The sequence below is a fragment of the Melanostigma gelatinosum genome (genome assembly GCF_949748355.1).
Source record: "Melanostigma gelatinosum genome assembly, chromosome: 10".
NCBI classification, from domain to species: domain Eukaryota; kingdom Metazoa; phylum Chordata; class Actinopteri; order Perciformes; family Zoarcidae; genus Melanostigma; species Melanostigma gelatinosum.
The window spans coordinates 5194105-5217653 of record NC_136643.1 but is presented as its reverse complement, the minus strand read 5'-3'; the positions used below and the strand labels follow the sequence as shown (position 1 = coordinate 5217653).

Sequence of the window (23549 nt, the reverse complement as noted above, 5' to 3'; positions counted from 1 at the left end):
GCACCGTGATTGGGATAACCTCTCGTAAAAGTAATTACTTTTGATTCGATTTGATTGTTTATTGCTCTTCTCATGTCTGCATGAGTAGTCGAGATATGGGTTTTTTTTTTCTTCTCTTGAAACAGTCACATTTATTTCTTCGGTTTTTCAGATATGCAACTAAATAGTTAGAAATTCACGGATGCAAGCAAAGGCAACCGTGCTGTACACACACATCGCTGAGGCGTATATCGTTAACAATAAAGCCACTCACACAACGTTACGATGCAACAACTACTGCAACAGAATACGCACAGCGCACTCGCCTCTCTCTAGCCAATCAGACACACGCCCCAAACCGACACACACACACTTCTTCTTGTCGCCGCCCTGGTGTCCAAGAAGAGGAGCGACGAGGTCCTGCTTTAATCCGGGTTCTCACGAAAGACACTGGATCCAATTTGTCGATCACGAACAGACATGAAGACAGGCTCTCTTTTAGCGGCAGCCTGTCGCGTCTCTGGCTGACCGTGTCATTTACGTCTCTCATTCATATTCGAAAGTAAATGTTTTGCAGTTTGAGTCATGAAAACGTCTCTTAGGACACTTTTAAAAGACATTTTAGTGACTACGAGTGACAAATAATTGTGATGTGATTTCGGAGGCCCGCTGAAATTTTGCTTTTAAGGATTTTAAAGGGGGGGTCTGAAGTGTCAATCAAGTATTTTGCACATCACGGTGGTCATCACGGTGTGTCAGGGCTAGGAGGTATAATGTCCTCCCATTCCCATCCGTCATCATGCTGCGAGTGTTCTTACTGTGTTAGTTTACTGTCGGATCCCCCTGTAGACCAGCCTCCCCCCGTCTGTCTCCTTTATTTTGCTGCGTGTCCAGGGAATGGGAGATAGCCATTCATTTGGCTTAGAGCGAGATTGTGAAGAAAAAATCTTTGGCCTGGGGCATCAGTGCTGAGCTCGATCAATAGCCACTCTTCTGGATCCCAGATCAGAGTCAGACCAGTATGCATTACCTTTTGGGGGTTGTTGTCACCGCAAGCAATTTCAGGACTGAGCCCGTTGACAGAGCACAGTATCAGTGCACCTTTACCACTGGGTCCACATCAATGCCCTGTTTTCCCCCTGTGTTTCCTTTTATAAATCTGATTTATATTGTAATCTATTTAAATACCACCTCTGTGTTCCTCATGTTTATCAAACTACTGTCCCAAAGACCAAAAACACGGTCACCTCACAGTGTATGCTTTTCCTCTCCTCAGGTGCTACGTGTCGTGCGTTTGATTAAGATCTCCCCGGCTCTGGAGGACTTTGTGTATAAGATATTTGGTCCGGGTAAAAAACTCGGCAGCCTGGTGGTGTTCACAGCCAGCCTCCTCATCGTCATGTCGGCCATCAGCCTGCAGATGTTCTGCTTCGTGGAGGAACTGGACCGCTTCACCACGTTCCCCAGGGTAAGGAACCCCTCGCACTCACCCTGCCACCAAGAGGGCAATCTGTATGTATGGATTAGCTTGATTAAAGAAAGCCTCTATCGGTGTGATTCTGCTTATTTTTAAGTGTTCTTTTCAGTAAACTGTGCCTAAATGAATCACAACTTCTTTCAAATTCACCCTGAGTCACATACCTAAGCCTAAATGGGTGATTCATTGAACAGATTCCAATTCCGTGGTTAGTTTCACCCAAACGACGACCTTTTCCTAAACACAAGTAGTTTTGTTGACTATACCGGACTGAGTTGTTTCCTGTGAAGAGAGACGTTTATTTTGAAAAGACCGTCTGCATGTAGCGAGCGGAAAAGAACGTGTCGCTGGCTATCGTAGGAAAGCACACCAAAAATGAGGAGTAACTGTTCGTAGGATAGCATGCTGAATGATTTATTTCCAAGAAACTTGCGAGCATGAACGCCTCTAAAACATCTTAAAACAAGATTTAAAGTGGTGCTTTTGTGTGATTCTTTGTGGGGAAGGAAAAGAGTTTTTAATATTTATTTTATTCAGCCAACATTTTCCATGCAACATCAGCAGTTATATAGTAACCATCTGATTTTGAATGGCGTAGTTTTCACCTGCACAAATAACGCCGACCAAACGGCTAAACTCTTAAAAAATCTACTGCTCCAAACGCACCTCTTCTGAATATGCCCGAATGGAAGCATGCAATGCAGTTAAAATCAGGACATACACAACTTATAAATTCATGCGAGCAGCTCCAGAGGGACACCTCAGACAAGCAGCGGAGAGGCCTGCAGATGTCGATGATGGGTTGCGTGATGAGGTCGACAGATGTGGTACCTCCTTTGATTCTTGAGCCTTCGCTCTCATTAGCCTCATCTTTCCGTCCTCCTTTCTTTTTTTTTTAAATTCCACCTCACCCCTCCAACATTTCTCCGATCCCAGGCACAGCGGGACACGGGGGGGTTGCTCGTAAACAGATGCCACTTGTATGCTCGCTCTCATTCTCTCTCTTCGTCTCCGTCACTGCCTGTGCCTCATGTGCACACAAGACGCACACCGCATCACAGTTAATGATGTTTGGGTGTCTCCCCCCCACGGGCAGCGACCTGTTGCTGGGTTTATCTTCATCGGCGGTGACGTGGGAGATGTGGGAGCAGCTGGGAGGGGCTGGTGGGGGCTGTCTGGAGGTGAGATACTAAGGAGGAGGCACAGGCATGCCATTTGACTCCAGGGGCCACGTTGTTGCCTGTGTCTCTTCCCTACACTTTTATCTGACCTCTACCAAGTAAATTAGAGAGCAGCAGGACAGAAAAATGGCTCCTCATTTCCTCTCTTCTTTCTCTCTATACTATTTCAAACATTGTTACCTGGAGAGGAATGGTCAGAAAGGAATCAGCTGTGTGATATTTGCCCTCCTGCGAAAGAAAGAAAAAGCATTTTTCAAATTTCAGATCCTTCTGCCTCTCGGTGTAATTTCCTCTCCCCCTCTTCAACGCTCACGCACTCACTTGCCCTCTGTAGCCTTTTGTCTCTCTCACTCCCTCTTATCCTGTGCTTTCCTCCCTGTAGGCATTCATGTCCATGTTCCAGATCCTAACCCAGGAGGGCTGGGTGGATGTCATGGACCAGACTCTGGTGGCTGTAGGTCACATGTGGGCTCCCGTAGTAGCCATTTACTTCATCCTCTACCATCTGTTCGCTACCCTGGTGAGGAACTCACTGTGCTATTTCAAATGTACAAGTCAAAAAAGTTGCAAGAGATGCATTTCAGTGCAGTAATCTCTTCACACTCATATTATTCACATTATTGTGGTCAGTAAAAGATAGATAGATAGATAGATAGATAGATATACACTTTATTCATCCCCAGGGGGAAATTAGTTTGTAGCAGCAGCATTATACAGAGTAAAATATAACGTATGGAATGCACAATATATACAGTACAATAAAATAACAGAGCAGATATTGAATTTGAAGGAATAGATTGATAAAAAATGGAAATGCACATTATATACCATGAATAGAGTGGTATTAATTAAATGAATAACTAGTAAACTAAACAACATGGACAGTAGAGCCAGGATCACCAACAACAAGCAACAACTGTGTAGCGTTGTTGTAGTCATGTGAATGACGATGATCTGGCCCGAGGTGTTTTATTATTAAGTCTAATGGCAGAGGGCAGGAATGTTTTTCTGAATCGGTCCTTGTGACAGCGGAGCTGGATGAGTCTGTTGGAGAAAGTGCTCCGCTGTCCCTGCAGGAGGTGGTGGAGAGGGTGGTCCGGGTTATCCAATATGGAAAGCAGGATTGCTGAAAATGAATGGCCGAAAGGATACACAAATAGTTTTCTCAATGCATCCAATTAGTGCCCGTCGGTGTGCCCTCAAGTGGTGCATCTAATCACAGTCGATCAGACTTGCAGGCGTAAGAAGTGCTGACATTTTGGCGGTTTGGCCCTCTAATATGGGGAGCGTTCAGACAACACAGACGGTCTCAGGATGACTCACGCTTCAGCCCAGACAGACAGGATGTCCTCCAGAACAGAACAAGCAACAAATGCAATTACTAAGCAGACTTTGTACTTTTGGAGAAAAAAAAGAAGTCTTATTTCAATAATGGAAACGGGGATGATGACATTTACATATTGCGACGTGTTCACACACTGAGTAGAAGTCGAGACGAAGTTTATCAGAACCCGATATCACAAAGCATGCCTCAAGGGGGCTGCACGTGTATTTAATACAGCAACATTGGCAGAGGACACAGAAAGCTGTAGCTAAATATACGAGGCATTAAAAATGGAAAATAGTTGAAGGTGCAGGGAATCCAATCCAATCCAATTACGAGGAAAAGAGAGTTATATGTCTCGGTCACTGAAGCCGCAAGGTTGACTGTTTTTAAAGGTGCTAAATTAGATTTTCAGAGCATTAATATAGCAGCAAACAACTATTAGCTATGTGAAGATATAGTGGGGTAATGTCTTCCTGAGCAGATAGTGAAGTCGCCCACCCTCCGCGTCCCCCTCAGGTAAAGACGTTAGCTCTGTCTGCACTGATGCGGATGTTTGCACTGTTAGCGCTGTTAGCTGCGAGCCGCCAACTCAGCCATTGTGAGCCGTTGAGAGCCGTTCTCTCTCTTTGTAATGTGTTCACACACAGCATTGTGTTCTAATGCACTTTCTCTTGTTGCATTTTAGATTCTGCTCAGTCTTTTTGTGGCTGTAATCTTGGACAATCTTGAGTTGGATGAAGACTTGAAGAAGCTCAAACAGGTAAGAAACTTATGTAAATGATGTCCAGAGACTCAGATCCATTAAGCTAGATCCTTATCTAGCAATAGGAACAGTTCATTTGCTTGCACATGCAGTATTAGGATTCCAAATAAGGGAAATGGGGCACTAAACCATGAGTATCTGTGTCTGAGTTAGCGGTAATCTCTGTAAACACATTCTGGATTCATATGCACAATCTGTAGGCAACGGGACAAGATATTGGAAGCTTGCTGGTTTCTGTTTGTAGACGGTGTACTATTGACCAATCACGTTGGAGTAGGCTTTGGTTGAATGCTAGAAATGCAATCTCAGAATCCACTGGCTGTTGTCTGATCACGATTTAGCTTTTTATTCATTTGAAACTAGCTTAAAATGTGACTCCGCAACTCACTTATCTCACAAGCTTTGCTTACTATCATCACCTATTAAAAGTAGGTGTCGCTGAAAGAAAACTGGAACACAATTCTCCACCTAGAATGACTAATTATCAACTAAGACTCTCGCTTTGGTGGAAAGATACATTAGACAATGTCTCGAGGTTTCTTGTTTTCCAGAAAGAGTTAATAACAAGTGGTGTGTGTGCTTTTCAGTTAAGTCTTGGACATTTTATACCGCAGGACTAAGGACTGCCAATCACCTCTTCAATAGGGTTCTGCTTTACTAATTCAACCATGGCCGTGCTAGATTAAAGCTACATTTGTGACATGGCATTGCCAGGCTCCGTCACTGTGGCTGGTTTATCACAATGTTATGACCCACTCTTTTTATCTTTTTTTTAAAAATATATTTTGTGTAGAAATGCTCCGAGCGGTGATCCCTTTGAAATTTGAAATTTCTGCTTGGTAAAAACAGCTGCCTTTTTGTCACATCAGTTTAATTAAGGATATACAGCTCTAGTGGGCATGATGCAGTTTTCTTTCCTGCTTGTGCAATGTCAAAAAAAGATGACTGTGCATGTTTCACCCCGTGCATACTTTCTTTGAATTTGGAAAGGTTCAATCAATTTGATTTACATCATTTCCATTTTATTAATCACATTTATGTGGCAATAAATTAAGGCCAGTATGTGTTCCAGTACAAAAACCTGCAGCACCTTCTGTAAAAGTGATCCATTACAATCCCCGTTTCTATCTTTTTATTTAATTTATATGATCATTAATAGCAAACTTTTTCAAAAGTATGCATACACAGAGGAGAGTAAAATTTGGTTTATTACTCCTACTTTTGCAATGTTAAAAGAGTTGACTGTGCATGTTTCATCCCGTAGACATGGGCACTCCATGCATAATTTATTTTAATTTGAAAAGATTCAATTGATATCATTTTCCTTTTTATGAATTACATTTGGCAAGATATTTAGACTGGTATGTATTTCAGTACAACGTCATTCTTTCAGGAGACATATTGACCAGTTAGAATAACAATAGCAGAAGTACACACATTTAAAATGCGGTTTGATCTGGAGGGATAACTTATTTGTCTGCTGCTTGCCATTTCTGCTTGTTGTTTGCTGCCACATTGTATTTAAAATCACTTTGTTACCACCCTTGCAAGAGTGACAGGGTTGTAATATGTGCCCACATGTGGGCAGTCATTTCTTAATTTTCACCTTTTGGGATTTTTCTTTGCTGCAGGTTTTTTCTCTATAAAGTTGAGTAAGTGGCCAATTAACTTTGATAAAGCAAAACCCATGTTGTGTGAAAACGCTGGCACTTATACACACAGACAGGGCCTCGGTGCTAGTCATTGTTCAACGGGTGAAACCAGTTTCTGTCATCAAATGAAGTGCAGATGAATTGGGGGAATTGTTTTTTGAATGGTCACAGAGAGAAAAATCCCTAAAGATCAAAGCCCCTGGTCAGTTAATGGTGGTAGCCATACAGTACGATACTTTATGAATTAATCTACTCACACACACACACACACACACACACACACACACATGCTCACATAAACGCCGTGCACTCACAGCCGGCTGGCAGGTCTCAGCTTGCCTGGCAGGTTATTTCCCACCCACAGATGAGTGATTAGGCGCAGCGGCTGTAAAATTGCCTATTTTACAGGTGCTTCAATCATGGATACGGAGGCTGCATATAAATAGACCGTAGATTGTGATCACGCACCCACAAGAGAAAGCGTCTGCAAACATTTGGCAAAAGGCCCGATGACACGGCCAGCGCTTCTATAAGAAGTACGCACGAGGGCTTTTGAGGGATGAGAAACCAATTACAGTGTATGAGATGAATTCTTTTTATTTTGCCCGCTGTTTGATGAATGACTTCATTGAGTTGGTAATGTTTGTGATTTGTCCTTAATGTGACCATGGCAAGCTCTTCAAAAAGGAAAAGAAATGACAATATATAGAAAATAGAGTTGCCTCATGTATTTATTGTCCTCTCAAAAACAGTGATAATTCAGTGACTGTTATGGGAATTGGATGGATATCAATCAATATGTTTTCATTATTTTGAAGGTTTGACACACAGAATCCATGTGTATATTCTCTCCCCATAGACAGTTTTTAATCATCTCTCCTTCACAGTTGATCGAACACACAGACCGTTGCTGTGTTCAAATTAATTGCAAATAATTGAAAGACAAATTGAAGCCGAATACACTATTCAAATAGCGAGTTCATGCAAATCATACAACTTTGTCCTGGTATAATTTGAAGAGAAATAAGGGAGGTGGCAGGTTATCTTGCCCCTGACATCCTGCTCCCCATCACGCTCCATGTGTGTCAGAAATCGCAGTAAAAGAAAAGCAGTCAAACGCGTCGGCTCACCTTCCACGCCATTGTGTTTCGCTTCTACCCATGAAAGACTTCAAGGTTAACAAACGTGTGCGGTCGCAGGTGTGCCAGCGGTGTCTTTACTGTATGTGTGTGTGTCTGGGGTGCACATGTCGCTTTAAAATGAGAATTCACATGTGCTGCCAAGCTTTGAGCGATAAGGCCCACCTGCACTGCACAATGGTGAACCATTCTTCAAATAAATTGAGTGAGTTAGTAAGTCACGGCCAATGTCATGTTCTATGTGACAATCGGTATACCCTTGTAATACAGTACCTTCTGACTTCACCATCAGCGTATTCTGAATTTATTCATTTAGCACTTCGAAGTAGTCTTGTAGATCTCCATATACAGTAGTTGCACTAAAGGTTGAACTGATTAGAATTTCCTGGTCAAAGGTCACTGTGACCTTAGAATTCAAATGCTAAATGTGACAATTTCACACAAATGTCAAATAGGATAAAATGATGAAGTGATGACATTTTGGTCAGAGATGGATGGAAACCACAACATGACTAATTTTAGTTAACATTATTGGCTGCGTCTCAATTCAGTGGCCGTTATCGTCTCTGTGACTACCTCTGCTGCCGACTTAACAACAATCTGAGACACCATAGAAATCGAATAGGATCAATCAACGTAAATCAAATCAATGTAGCTAGATGATCAGAGCTGCAGCCATTTTTATGTGTGCCATTGCGAATGTTGTCCCGTATGAACTAAACAGATTCACGGCGACTGGTGGGCTCACTGAGGTGAGGATTTGCAGTAACGACTATGAAAGCAGGGGTTTAGTAACGTTACAAAGTGTGGAAAACCACGGAAAATGAGTAAAATTGAACAACTTAATGCTTGATCCACACTTTCTTATCACAGCGAAGGAAAACACATTGTTATCGCCAGATAAGTGTCAACTGTGTTCGGCTTATTTACTGTAACTCGTGTAGCGTTTAAATATTGTGGAATTAGCAAGCTAGCTAGCTAACTAGCAGACAGCTGGCTGGTTAGCTAGCTTGCTAATTCCACCATGCTACACACTTGGTGAAGTAAATGTGCCCAACAGTGGGCTGGTGGCCGCTGGGTACAACGGTCCCTCCGGCTCACGCCCCATCGCAGAGAAGGACAAGTTAGTTAAGCTAGTTACCTAGCTTACTAGCCAGCCATCCGGATGCAGCTCTTGAGACGGCAAGCTGAGACAACACTCACTGACGTGTGTTGTCACCATTGTAACTAATAACAATTGCCATTTTCCTTTGTAGGCTACTAGTCAAATGACCACGGCAAACAGTGCAATGTCCGTTCTCCTTCTATTTCTATGGTCATAACGTTTAAGGAGCTACAAACCTTAGAGGCTGCTGCTCTGTACAGAATCACAATATGACTCAGCTGAGAAAAGAACCAATGTTGTGTTAAGTACAGCAGCTTTGACAGACTGCAAAATATACATACAACTTCTATGGGTAATATAAGGCCATACTTAGGCCAGGACAAGAAAGGCTCCAGCTTTTACCTGTTCTACTTTATAAAGTTTTTAATGTTAAAGAGGCATTTGTCAAACTCCACCCCACCCGCAAATATCTGCTCCATTATTGCCCACATCTGATCTGATGGACTTACCTGGCAGTGCTTTTTGGTCGTCATCATGTCATTATCGGGGCTGATTTATGTTTCCACCATGTGTGTAAGCTACTGTTGTCATATTTATTCATTTCATTTATTTTAAAGGGACCATGTACAGTTTAAACATAAATGTCTCCATTCGATGCACTGTACCAGATTGTAGCTTAAGCTAATTTGCATCAGAAGAAGAAGAAGAAGAAACCATTTTTATTGTCATATACATTTTTACACGAAATTTGACTACTGCATTTGACCCATCCCTGTATATAGGGAGCAGTGGGCTGCCATTGATCGGCACCCTGGGAGCTGCAGTCCCTTGGCAGGTCAACAAGGACAAGACAATAACACAGTAAAAGGAAAAGACATAATACAGAGATATACCACAAAAAACTTACAAGACACCCAATATAACGCTACACACAAATAGCACATCAAAAATTTGTGTTTGTCAATAAAATCAAGTCAGAAAAGACCACAAGAATTGAGGTCAGTGTGTGCAGTATCCAGGTGTGTGTGTGGACGTGCTATCCCCGTATTGTGACGACTCCCCTTGCTTTTGGGGACAAAATGGGTCACGGTTTAGGTAAAGTTGTAGGTCTAGGTCGAGATTTTGCTTAAGGTTAATGTTAAGTTTTAGGTCTAGGTTAAGGTCTAGGTTTTAGGTTTAGGTTTAGGTTAAGGGTTAGGATTAGGTTGGTAGCAGTCATGATTAGGGTTAGGTCTTCAGTAAATTAATGTAAGTCAATGTAATGTCTCCAAAAGTCATGACAACACAACTTTGTGTGTGTGTGTGTGTGTGTGTGTGTGTGCGTGTGTGCAAAGCAGTAGCACTATAGTGCTTCTGCCTGTGTCTGCTGATTTGATAATGACATCATCAATAAGTCATGTAGCTGAAAGCATCTGTCATCGTTTGTATGCTGATTGCAGCCCCTCCTTTCAGGGGATGACTTGCATCTGTCACCCTCGACGGGCCATTCGTCTTGATTTGTGTTGTTCCATCTAAGAGCCAAAGCTTGAGGCGTCAGGAGAAGCACAGAGACTTGTGGGTAGTCGCACGGTGATCAAGCAGATTGTTGGCTCACCGCACTGGTTGTGTGATGTAAGCTGCGGGCAAGTGAAACAGTTCTGAATTCACACATCGTAATCGCAGCCCGAGAAAAGGAATTCAAGTCTCTTCGTTTTCAACACACACACACACATACACACACAGGTGCATGTGCATACACACTCGGGTGTACATACACATGAAGAGTGGTCATTAATAATTAGGGAATAGAGAGTAAGCAGTGCAGCTAATGAACAACCGGTTTATTCTACCATACTGATGAGCCAGGAGCAGAGAGGAAGTAGGAATTCCTTAATGGCACACACACACGTGCGCAGATACATGCATGTGTGCGCCAGAGCATGCTCCACTCATCACTGTTGATTAGGATAATGCATTTATTGCGTGAAATTAGGTTTGCTGGATTTTTTAATGAAATGAAGTCTTGGACAGGAGAAAGGTAGACAGCAGAGGAAAGCAGAAGTGAAGGGAGGAAGTAGACACACACACACACACACACACACACACACACACACACACACATTAGCCTCCCAGGTGTGTTTCTGTTAATAGCTGACGTGAAACTTGAATGACTGAAATATAATTCTAAAACATGTACACTGTGCAGCTGAAACTGGTTGATTTCTCTTGTGTACTTTGGTGTCGCTCCTATTTCTTCAATAGCACAGTCAAAACAACTTCCGGTCAATAATCAACCCCCTCCAGATGAAGGTAGGCCTTGCTAATGGCTGGGAGCTTGTCTCAATTTAAGCACATTTTCTGACTAGCTTTGGGAAAATAATCTACAGCACATAGAGCTTTTGTCTGGCCTGTGTGTGAAAGTGTTTTGTAGTAATTAAAGCCCTACCCGGAATTGTTTGCAAGCTTAGAATAATAAATCAACTAATGCGTAGTCTATGATTTCTTGCGTTGTTATCAGATGAAATACATTATTTTATGTTATTGTACATTATTTTAAAAAATGAATTCTCCACAAAGTTATTGTAGGAGCAGCTGACGACAGCACAGCCAGTTTGTTTGTTTTGGTGATTTGCAGGTAAAATGCGGTTTAGCCAACAACTATAACATTTCAATCAGGAGAGACTTCATTTTGAGTGAACAAATATTCCTTTGACATGTGCACAACAGGATGACAAATGTGAATAGGCTATTAGACCCCATCTGTAACGTCATATCATTTTAAAGGGGGTGATGAAGCTGTAAGAAGATTATGGAACCCGGTTTGGAGTCCAGACTCTGGTGGTGGGGATGAGACGGAGAGAATGCTGAAGATCTGGATGTGATGAGGAGAGGAGTTCTGACTAACTCAACCTGGACACTGAATGATCAAAGAGGAGAACAGATACAAAGTTCGACTGCAACGACGTGATTGGCTGATGGAGATTGTGGCAACATCTGGACCGGAGGAGGGAGAGAGAGGGAATTGAGAATGAATGACAAGTAAAAATAAAAGTCTTCCTGATTTAATTGATATACTGAGCATACTTTTTTCAAGATTTTTTCAATAGAATTTCAATTCCTCAGCAAAAATTTTGCAAAAGCGGTTGTGTAGTAAAATTCTTTACACAGATAACAGCTTTACTGTTCAATTAACAGTGAGATGTCGCCGCAGTAATGGCAGCTTTATTACTTGCCTACAACTGGAATTGTCGCAGTAAAAGCACAATGCAGCCGTTTTGTTTCAGTTTCAATCTCTTGTTGAATCTACAAAATGTGTTTTGTTTTTGATTTGTTGCTAAATTGTTGGATAATTATCAAGTTAGAAAAGGCAGTGAGTCATGCATTCTGGACAGCAACTTTGAAGAAACCTTCAAAAGACCAAGGAGAAATGCAGGTTATGTTTTCACCTCTTTTTCTTTCATTGCATTAACTTGCCACGTAACCTCAGCCGGCATTGACCGTAAAACTGCAGACCCGGAAACACCTTTTATCAATCAGAGGAAGACAACAAGAGACGGACAAAAGCTGTGTGTGTGATTTAAAACAAAAAGAAGAAACGAAAAGAGTGTCTATTGGATGTTTTTTCTGCCCGTTATTGCCCCGTACCTTCATCTACGGCGTCACAGGTTGGCGGGCTTGGTGATGGTAGAGACTGATGGCCCATCTCCATCCGACAAATCATTTTCTTCCCACAGAGCAATGTGTGCAGGCCCAAGGGGCGGTGCAGGGACAGGGGGAAATGTTTATCCTGTGCCGCTAGATATCAACCAAATAGAAATAAAAAAGGTGTTTACCCCTAAGGCCAGTGATGATGATGATGTGTGTTTGTGTGCATATGAATAGTCGGCGGTGATATATCTGCTTGAGCGTTTCTCTTGCATACAGCTTGGCAGCTTGACGGCGTGTGTAGTCCGTGTAACACAAGGAGGGCAGAGCGGCGGAGTGTAATCCGTAGAACACAAGGAGGGCAGAGGATGCCACGGGGTTGAAGCGGGTGAAAGACGGTACGACCTGACAACAAACAGAAAAGCTAGGCCGAGAGTGAGAAAAGCTAAAAGCGTAGCTACCTTCCCTTCATCTACAGTCTGTTTACAGAGAACGCATGCAGACAAACTGACATTTGAATCCTTTGCGCGCTGAGCTCTGAGACCTCTCACTCTGTCCTTTGACATTTTCTCTTCCTCTCTCACAAAGTCTTTTTCTGAACCTTAGGAACAGAGAGAAGTGTTTGTGAGTGTTCAGATATATGTGCTCTAGACAGGCACAGCTATGCTTTGCCTCTCTTAGTCCATGGACCAGACCAGATATCGGTACCATCTTAGTGGGCAAAACCGTACCCAAGTTATTAATATGGTCAGTATAAGTAAATAGATATCTGATAGCATTTCCACGGGGGCAGCTTTTCATTTTTATTGGACATTTTAGTTATTTTCCCCTATTAGGGCGATTACAGTGATGTCATCTTGAACCTAAGGCAATTATAACAACTATAACTGTTGTTCATTGTAATCAAAGCAATGGGTTTGAATCTGCGTACACATTTGGAAATAATAATCATCAATGATCGGCAATTAATATCGGCAGCAAAAAAACGTGATCAGGGATCTCTAAGAGTTATATTTGCTCCCCTTTTTCTGTTGTGCTGCCCTGATCAGTGATTTGATCTGTGATACGATCCGAACGGTGAGTTTTATGATCCGTTGCAACACTATGGCCGACATATCATTATCTGATTTCTTCTTTTTTTTTTACTTTTAAGTACAATACCATTATATCTGTCTCAAAATACAGTATTAGTTATTTTTTGACGGGAAGGAAAGAGGAACCAATCACAGGTGAACAACTTCCGAGATGTTGTTCGTGAGAGGACGTACATACAGATGCACTCCCTTCATTTCCTGGCCATGCTCCTCAGTCATTGTACCGCCGTGTTGGTCCCGTTGTATTCTGTTCATGTGTGTACCCAGTAGCCCCTGGCCTTCGCTATTTCAGGGCCAGACCCACAACAGGCTTGATTTCCTCTGCACACTCTCAAGGATGATTGTTGTTGTAAAAAAAAATTGATCTCTCAGATATGCATTATCAGTTTAACAGACGACTGTTGTAAGGGGGGGCTCCCGACCAGATGAGCATCCTTGAGGAAACACGGCGGGGAGGCCGCAGACAGAGGGTGTGATGTGGCACAGAGGCAATTGCCCCCCCACCAGTGTGCGGTTGTCAGTCGAGTTGCGCCCGTCCTCCACATTTGTCAGCTGAACGGGGTCTGATCTGGCGTTGACTGCGAGAGATCAACCAGGGGGAGAGGGAGGGAGCTAGGCGGGTGAGGGAGACGGAGGGAGTGACATGAACACACGGGGAGGGGAAAGAGAGAGAGGAGAGAGCAGCAGGAGAGGGAAGATGGATGTTTGCTTTGGGTATAAATGAGGACCAGGATGAGTAGTCAATGTTCCACAGCTGTGACAGTGTCACCGCGGCAACGCCGACACAATAAAGGGCCTCTTTTCTCCCCAAATCGCAACTCATTCTCTCCAATATTAATACGTGCACGTATGGGGCGGCATGTTCGTACCCATGCATTCTGTCTGCTCTGTGCGACAGTGTTTTAAGAGGACACTCAGCGCCGACTATACATTTGGTCAAGGAGAGCGTAGTTTGATCAAATGGCGTCGTGGACTTTTTACGGCTTCCCACCAAGGATTTCGTTATTTATGAGTTAAACTAGAAGCCCGTCCTCCCATTTGTGTGATTTAATGGACCGGGGACTTTTTGGGGGATTTGGTGGAGGAGAAGAAAGGCGAAGAAGAAGACGGAGGGAGCAGAGAACAGAGGTGCGTAACCCTTATGCTGCGTTCACACCGGTCGCGTTGATTTTTTGACACACTGCAAAATCGTGTCCAATGCACTGCAAAATCGCGTACAACGCGCCGCCGGTCGTGTTCACACCAAACTCCGCAAAATCTCGTAGCGCCGGAGAGGGGGCGTGGTTTATTGTCCTGGAAGCCGTTCACCTGGCCGCCATTTCCATGAAAGGAATAAGGACAATTGCTGCTTTGTACGTGTTGTGGAAGTCCCTCAAACATCGGAATGCCAAACGCCGTCATGTCTGGTTCATAATATTGTTCAGAGGAGCTCCGTGGATTGTATCGAGCTGTACTCACTGTGTCTAGCAAGCCACCGGTCGCTGTTTACTACAGCTGTAGGAACACAAAATAAACTGATTTGGCTGTGATTCAACGGCAATAAACCGACAAAAAGGGACTCCGAAATAACTACGTAATGATGCCGATTTGTAGGTTACTGGTCTTCTCAATGGAGCTCTGATGGATCGGTGCTAGGCTATGCTAACATCGTAGCAGCTCCACCAGCACTCAATAACGTCACGTAGACGTAAATACAGCAGCGTCTATTCATTGTTTGTACCGTATGGTTTACACCAGGGGTGTCCAAACTACGGCCCGCGGGCCGTACTTGGTCCATTTTTAATTGGCCCGCAGCAACTTCTAAAAATATAATGTAATATGGCCCACACTTGAAACTTGCGCTTGACTGTATTGTACTTCTTAGTTTCACCACTAGGTGGAGATACTGTGTTGAACAAGGCAGCTTCTCCACAAAATAAGAGCAATCAAAGAAACGTTTAGCCCCGGATGATGACACGTTCTACACTGGTGCCGAGCGAGAACAGAAAGTTAAATGGCAGTTAGTGTTGTGAAAATAAAGCTATCTTTCACACTTAGAGCGGATTTAAGAATGAAACAGAAGCTCTCAAGAGGCGTATAGTTATATCAAAGCAATAGATTTATTTATCAACAGAGTTATTCAGCCCAGCAATTAAACATGCATGGGTGCTAATGATTGCACTTCTCAGAGATTCACCATGAGACACACTTGGACACGGCAGTGTGAAGCTTAATATAGGGTTCCTCCCCTTGAGGCCCATTGGCCAAAGTCAAAGTAGCAGGCGGAGCATGTTTGTACATGTATACAGCCTGGGTGGAGGCCTGAACGTCCGTTCACATTGGCCCCTCCCAGAAGGCGTTTTCTTCTATCAGTGTGTGTGAGATGTTGCATGAGAGCGGACCTGTGAAGCAAGTTGTGAAGAGGGGAGACTACTTAGGGCGTTGTCCCTGTATCTCACTGTCTATTGTTACTTCCTTATCTCTCTAAAGATGGCGGCCTGTTCCTTGTGGCGCAGTTAAGTCAGTAATCTCCCTCCTGCTTCTCCCTGGCCCTAGCGTGTGCTGTGTGCATTGTATGAGTGGTTAATAGAGCTGCATAAGCTAATGGTTATTAAAACTACAAATATGCTAGTGATTAATTAAACTGTATATAAGCTAGTGGCTGATTAAGCTGTATATAAGCTAGCTGCTAATTAAAGCTGCATATAAGCTAGCTGCTACTTAAAGCTGCATATAAGCTAATTTTATCAACATTAGCTCAATAAGAGTATTTTTTTCCGTGCAAACAAAACACAAGAAAAAGTCACAATAGCAGCCACGAGGTAGCTCAACTCATTGCCCGCTACGGGAAACCTTTCTCAGATGGTGACTTCATAAAACAGTGCCTCACTAAAGTCGCAAGTATAATGTGCCCGGAATAAATGCAGGAATTCAACAACGTTAGCGTGTCCAGAAACAGAGTTGTGCGGCGAATCGAAGACTTGTCAGCTAACCTAAACCATCAAGTGTCAGATAAAGCTCGTGCTTCTGCGTTTTACTCCATTGCATATGATGAGAGCACACAGACACCGCACAGCTGTTAATTTGTTTGCGGGGAGTTGACGATCATTTCTGCATTATGAGCTGCTTGATTTTAGGAGTCTAAAGAGCACAACAACAGGTAAGGACATGTTTGAAGCGGTGTCAGATGCAATTGACAAGATGGGACAAGCTGTGTGGAGTTATAACAGATAGGGCTCCAGCTATGAAAGGCGAGCGCAAGAGAGCGGAGGTGAGGCTGTTAAAATGCAGCGTATCACCCACCAAGAAGCCCTCTGTGCTCAGACAGTCCAGCTTGGCGATGTGATGAACACGGTTGTGAAAACTGTCAACATAATTCGAGCACGAGGGCACTCTACGCAACTTCAATGTTGCGCACTTCCCCACGCAGTCCGAAGTCAAATGTGCTTTTCCAAAGGCCAACCTTTCTGCTAAAAGGGGGAAATACGTGTCCGTGATAACGTCTCTCATGACAGAGCTCAGTCAGTGCTTACGTGGCGGCTGGTCAATAGAGGGCGATAGGGCGCCGCCCCACCTTGAGCCACAACTAATAAAATGAATAATAATAACAATAATAAACGATACAAATTGTCAATATTTGTGTTTTTGAAATATGGAATCACCCAGTAATATGTGTAAAATATGATATCTGCGGTAAATATATGCTTTTCCTGCATGTCCTCTCTGCGTGTGCACGTCTCAGCAGCGCTGGAGAAACTGCCCAAAAGAGCAGTGAAGCAGTTTAGCCAATTGCTGATTAAAGATATAAATGTGTGACATACAATTTAGCCAATCAGCGCCCTCAAATAGATTCAGCTTGGAGCAGAATCGGTTCTGCCCCAAGCTGCGCGTTCCCGTCCGGACGAGTCTCTACAGGCGGGCGCGAGCTCCAGCGCGAGCACTACTCCTCCAAGACCCGTTTGAGAGGAGAACTTTGAGGAGAAACTGCAGTGCTGATATCAGATCAACCTGACCTCACAATCAGACAGCAGACTAGCAGGAAAGGGAAGCAGTACATGCGAAGCTACCAGCTGTAAATAAGATGTCCTGACGTGTTTGTCAAAGTGTTATTTTCTGCTTTTTTTCATGTTGGAATAAATGTTAAATATTTAACTGCAAAGTAGCAATACGTGTTTGATACCTTCATTTATTTTGCATTAAATCATACTGGGATGTTTGCTGAAATTGATTGGATGTGGCACAGCCCTACCTAGAACATGTTCCACCAGCTGCCATGGCTTTCAATATGTTTCTCTCATTGAGAGAGACATCGAGCTGTTCTCAACTCCCTTCTATTTGAATAATGAGTCTGTTCGGCTCAACATACGTGAGCAAACATCTCTGTTAAATCTGAACAAAAGCACATTGAGAACCAAATTTGATTGATTTTGCTCACTTTAACACACTAGGGGTGAGGCGATCGGACCTGAGTGGCCCAGCCCTTGGTATATTTTTCTGTATGTGGCCCTCAGTGAAAAAAGTTTGGACACCCCTGGTTTACACACACACATGCATACACATAGTTTGATCCGGTCTCTGTTGATATGAGGTATCGTAGAGCTCTGGGTGAACACAGACGGCTACAGGATTTATTTCCTGATTCAACAGCGGCAGGAAGCCAGTGATGACAGGGGGAGCAACTCAACGCTGATAGGCTATCGCGCCACAGCGTCACGCGATTATTTCGCTGAAGTTGAAAAATTTCAACTCGCGCGTTGGCGATTTTGCGGCGTCCAACGCATCCACCGCGTCCACCGCACTGCAATAACGCGTCCAACGTGCCGCGCCATCGCAAAATCGCGTCTGTGCATAGACTTTGTATGTAATCTCGACACGCGTCAAAAATCAACGCGACCGGTGTGAACGCAGCATTAGAGAATCCCAATACAATGTGTTCTTATATTTTCTATTGAAAGACACTTTCGGGCACTGTGCAATGTCTCTGCCTTGTGCTAGAGCTAGCATGGACACACACACAAACAGTCACGACCCGTGTCTAAAATTATTTTGAAGAAGAAAAAAAACTTTCGCGTGGCATTGAGCGTGGCATTCCTACAATCGTAACTGTGAAAACAAAGAATGGGAAGGAAGGCTAACAGGGAGACGTGCTAGGAATATTTAACGGTACATTTAAAAGCGTTTGGACTGAATTTAGTTCTCAGTTTTTGTGCTCAAGTTGGTAGAACAGTAACAATGTTGTACAAGGCATGGGGGGATATCGTTGACCAGCGCTGGTTTATAGTAAATATCCACACAGATGTAATATGTTTGGACCAATGCAGATGAAGATTTGTGTCTTCCATTTAACACATCACTGATACTTGAGTACATTTATGTAGTTTTAGGGGATGTTTTGATCATTCAAACTTTATTTTCTGAAGTGTTATATTTGACAACAATAAAAAACACAAATTTACTTACCACTACTTATTACTACTATTACTTTACATGTTAGCCCTTTTTTTGTGATGCTTTGTTTAGTACGAGTATAATTGATATTGTAAATATGGATGATGCACAAAGACTGTGAAACCTAAAGGTTAGCCAGCTATCTGGATGAAAAAATAGATCTTTGCCGAGATGATCTGTAGCTATTTAATTGTTTTTGGTTTGTTTTTCTCACATACTTTGTATATAGTGGTATACTGATATAACCGATCAGATGTATCTAAAATAGTGGTAAGAAAAAAAAAAGTCTGTGAAGCACAAATATAGTGTAGGCATCGCATTATATGTTATCCGCAGTTGTTTTGAGTATTAGAGGTTTACAGGCTGTGTGGCTTCACAGCAGCTCCACAGCACGGCCCATTGCCCAGCTAATGAGAGGAGAGGGTGACCCTGCTAACTCGCTCTTAGCTCTCCCACCGCTGGGTATTACGGCTGGACTGGCCCAAGGCCGGGGGAACCCAACCAAGACTGCGAGGGAATGTGGAGTGCACATAGGATATAGCATGACAGGGACCTGCATGAGATTTCTACATCTACATTTTAACATAGATTCTGGATACGGTTGGCCCAGGGAACATGGGTGTAGAAGGACAGAGAAATACAGATACAACACTTTTCTTTCTCTTCTCATGTCCCAATAATGCACAGCTGATGTCTGGTCCTGTTCCTTGAATGGCAGGCTCTGATGTCTGAATGGCGAAATGCAGACGGCTGTACATACATCCGCCCACATTCACTCGAGCCGTGTGTGTGTGTGTGTGTGTGTGTGCGTGTGTGCGTGTGTGTGTGTGGGCAGAGTGGCTGCGTAGGCGGCTGCTCACCAGCTCCCCGTCGCGCCATTGGCCGGTCTCCGAAGGTATCCGCTCTCCGTGTGTTTGCGTGTCTGTGAAGCGCTCTCACAGAACCGATCAGAGGAGTTACACAGTGGGAGATCGAGGATTCGCTTGCCTCAGTCAGTCAATAACTAGTGCTTATGCACAAATGCTCCAATGACCAGGATGCTTGAGAGAGATAAAAGATGTTTTGCTGCCGTATCAGTGAGTTTTCAAGTAGTTTGGCTACAGTTGGAGGATCAGTTGCAAAAAAAGGGCTGCATGGTTAATAGTTTTTGCTGCCTCCTCCAGTTGGATCCGGCGGTCTGTTCGCTCACTTGCAGGGCAGCTTGAAAAAGGAAGAATTTTTTCAAGGATGCATATATGGAACAGATAAGAGTCGAACCGCTACATGGGTTCGTCATTCAGCCAAGTGCAGTTGTCATCACTCTATCAGCATGGAGCTGCCTCGGAGAGAGAACTCACGCTGTCTTGTATGTTAGTTATAGATGAAGGTATTCATCCGAACTAAGCACGAGTAACAGTGTCGTTCTGCGGGGGGTTTCATGTTTTTGGACCTTTTTCCCTTATTTAAGATGCTTTTCCTCGCAGCTCATTTTCACTCCACTCTGTATCAAGACTCTCCAGCTGCTTGTCTGAGGCCATTTTGATGCTGACAATTTTACCCCCCCTCTCCCATGAACTATGGCTATGACTGAATTTAGTCTAATGCTAACGGTCAGCATGAGCTTTTCTTCCTCCCTCATCGTCGGTTGGGGAAAGCTGTGGAAATCCCGCACGAAAAACTCCCCAGCTCAGCCGAGCCTGAAATTGAGTCGAATGGAAGTGGAAAGCGGCGGCGGGTCACCTGAATGGGTCTCGAGGCGAAACACATTAGTTTCGGCTCCATTGTTACACCGCCGTACACTAAATCTCGTCGGGGGCAAGCGAAGCAGTGGTTTAGATTCACCAGTCATTCACTGTAACATAAAGAGAAACACAGGGGCATTTTCTCTCTCTCTCTCTCACACACACACACACACACACACACTTGAAAATAGTTTTCTTTTGGCCATACAAAAACATTCCCACACAGTTGAAATGGCAGACTTGCAAAGTGGTTTAATCACACATCCAGCAGATACAGAGCGTAACATTAGCATTCATTGGGAACCTTGTTTGTGTTGCATGTGGGGTCATCACCACAAGCCATTGCCTACCTTTCACATAGGCTACACGTTGTGATCCATTGATAGCCCCTTTCAGTGTATTGACAGAAATAAATATACTGGCTGCATTTAAATGCACAATTGGTTTTCTCATGCTCATTTTTAAGGCCTTAAACGGACTTGCTCCTCAATACATTCTAGACCTGACATGTGCCCTCTCAACCATTAAAATCCTCAGATGGAGCCCTGCTGGTTACGGCCAGGTCAAGGTTTCTGCAGCCCCACAATATGGAACGCTCTGCCAATCTCAGACACACTTCGTCTCCAGCTTCTTTTAAAACCTTTGCATTTGTGAAAGCTTTTAGAAATATTTGTATGTTTCTACTGCTTTTATTTATATTTATGTGATCTTATCATAGACTGTATTTCAAAAGTGGATGTAGTCCACCCATTGGTTAGTGGACTGCCGTTTTGAAATCTCGAATTTGGCACTCTGGCCGTCGGCATCTTGGTTTTTTGCAACCAGTAAACAGAAGTGACCATATTTGGACTGCAGAAGAGTGACATAGAGTATTCGTCTCTGGTAGCGATAGCAACCTGTCAATCACAGTAAGCCCGCCCTAAAGCATACTCTGCTTTATGGTCTATTTGACTCTAAATAGACCACAATTTACTAAATGAACAGCATTGTGTTTGAGACCATAAACTCATGTTTACAGTGTTTACTGAGGTAATAAATCAAGAGAGAAGTAGAGTAATTTTCTCTTAGACTTCTATACAACCAGAGGAGTTGCCCCCTGATGGCCAGTAGAGAGAATGCAAGTTTAAGACTCTTCAGCATTGGATTCACTTTTCAAAACCAAAGTAATTGTATTGTCTTTACTTCCTCCTCACTCATCTCCTTTGGCCTTCTTCTCATTTTACCAGCCTTGTTGGGTTTTCATTGTTGTTTGTAAAGCACTGTGTAACGTTGTTAAGAAAGTGCTATGACGATACAGTTTGCTATAATTATTATATTGTCATGTGTGCACTTTTATAGGAGAAAGCAATTCCTAAAGCTAAAGCCAATAATCAGTAGAGAATAGATTGTTCTCTCTATTCTCTGTTACTGAGCTCTTGCATGTCCATATGCACCTCATTGATCCTGTGTATTGACCAGACTGAAGGTCCTAAGCACGTACAGTTAGTAGTAATCTATGGCAACCTGCGAGTGCATCTCCTCACCAAAGCAGCCTTACACAGCGTCAATTGTAAAAGACACCATATGTTTGGTAATGCAGCAGAGAAACAATTCTAAAGTATAGCGATAGCACCCCCCCTATAAAAAAATAAAAAGAGGATCCTGAATGATCCATGGCACAATGGGTACCAGTTTGCTTTGCCAGGGTGAATTGGAATTAATTTCAGTTATTAGTTATTAGTTAGTTATTTCCAGTCGGTGGGTTCAGATGCAGCATATAAACAAACAGATCAATTGAATTACATGAATAAGTGTGCATCATTCACTCCACAAGATCTCTGATTATGAGTCAAGTTCATTCTTTTTGAACGTTCAGTCTGTTCCTCTCGCCTCAGCTCTTTTTGCCCCTCTTTTATGGGAAAATAAAGAGCAAGAACGGGAGATCGGTGAAACCAAGATTCTGACACTTGGCCAGTGTTGTATTAAAAAAAGAGTTGGATCATAGGTGGAGATGAACACAGAGAGCAGGGAAGGAAGATGCACAGCACAGAAAGTTTCACTGTAATGGGACACTGCTGCAGACGAGGGGCGTAGAGCCTCGGCTAGAGCTGTGCATCGAGCTGAGCTGGCCCCAATTGATTTGGACCTTTGGGAACAGTATGGTCCATATTAATTCTGCACCGTGTATGTGTGCATGTTTGTGAATTATTGTGTGTGTGTGTGTGTGTTCTGCTTGCTGGGAATTCAGCGACCAAATGTAAAGGTACTATTTGAGATGACTGCAGCACTTTCTGCAAGTTTCACCCCGGAGAACTGCAGCACGATAGAAGAAGCTCACTATTATTATCTTCAATCCTGTACTGCTGAAGCAGATGTTGCATATGATGGCGCTTTGTTCATTGCTTCAAGCCACATTAGATCCACAATCCACTTGTCTATTCGTCATCCCTGGAGTTTAGTCTCATGCTCATTTCCCCCCATGCATTTCCTTCTGTCTACTTTCTCTCTCTTTTAACTTATTTGAGTCTCACGCTCGGTGTCTCTCTCTCTCTGCCTCTTTCTATCCCGTGTCTATCTTGGGAGACACAATGTAGACTGAAAGCCTAGGCAAGCAAATGCTGGTACAATAATCCTGTCTTCACAGTGTGCCACTCAGCGCTCACCCACTCAGGGTAAAAAAGAAGCTCCCACATTTCAGTCTGCTGGAAAAAAGTAAAAAGACAGATTTCCATTCCCTCCGTCTCCTTCCCGCGGCTGTCCTCCCCTCGAATCCCGACTGGCCGCTCCAGCTGCAGACAGAGATACCAGACGGACTGACGGAGACACATTCGCCCAGCAGCCCAGTCAGTGTTGTTTCACAGCGGTTCGCCGCTCTGAATGATAAACTGCCGTTCACCGTCGACCCAAAATGCAGTTCACTTCTGCATAGCCTAATCTGCAATGCATCAGGGGTTATCTCCAGGCAGCCAGACACAGAATACCTGCGAGGGGATTTCAATCAGCCTCCCCCATATGTAATTAAAAGGGAGTAATTGGTTTCATTCATTTTGTCATCTTATTTTATTCTTCTTCTCTTTTTTT

At 43.4% G+C, this 23549-nt stretch overlaps 1 protein-coding gene across 1 annotated transcript in view; it reads left to right on the top strand.

Annotated features, from left to right (window-relative positions):
* Positions 1-23549, top strand: part of nalcn (sodium leak channel, non-selective) — a 90786-nt gene that overhangs the window by 50660 nt on the left and 16577 nt on the right. Inside the window, exons 15-17 of the mRNA XM_079277026.1 lie at positions 1256-1447; positions 3020-3157; positions 4650-4724. Of these exons, the coding sequence (XP_079133152.1) occupies positions 1256-1447; positions 3020-3157; positions 4650-4724 (405 nt within the window). The remainder of the gene's footprint in view (positions 1-1255; positions 1448-3019; positions 3158-4649; positions 4725-23549) is intronic.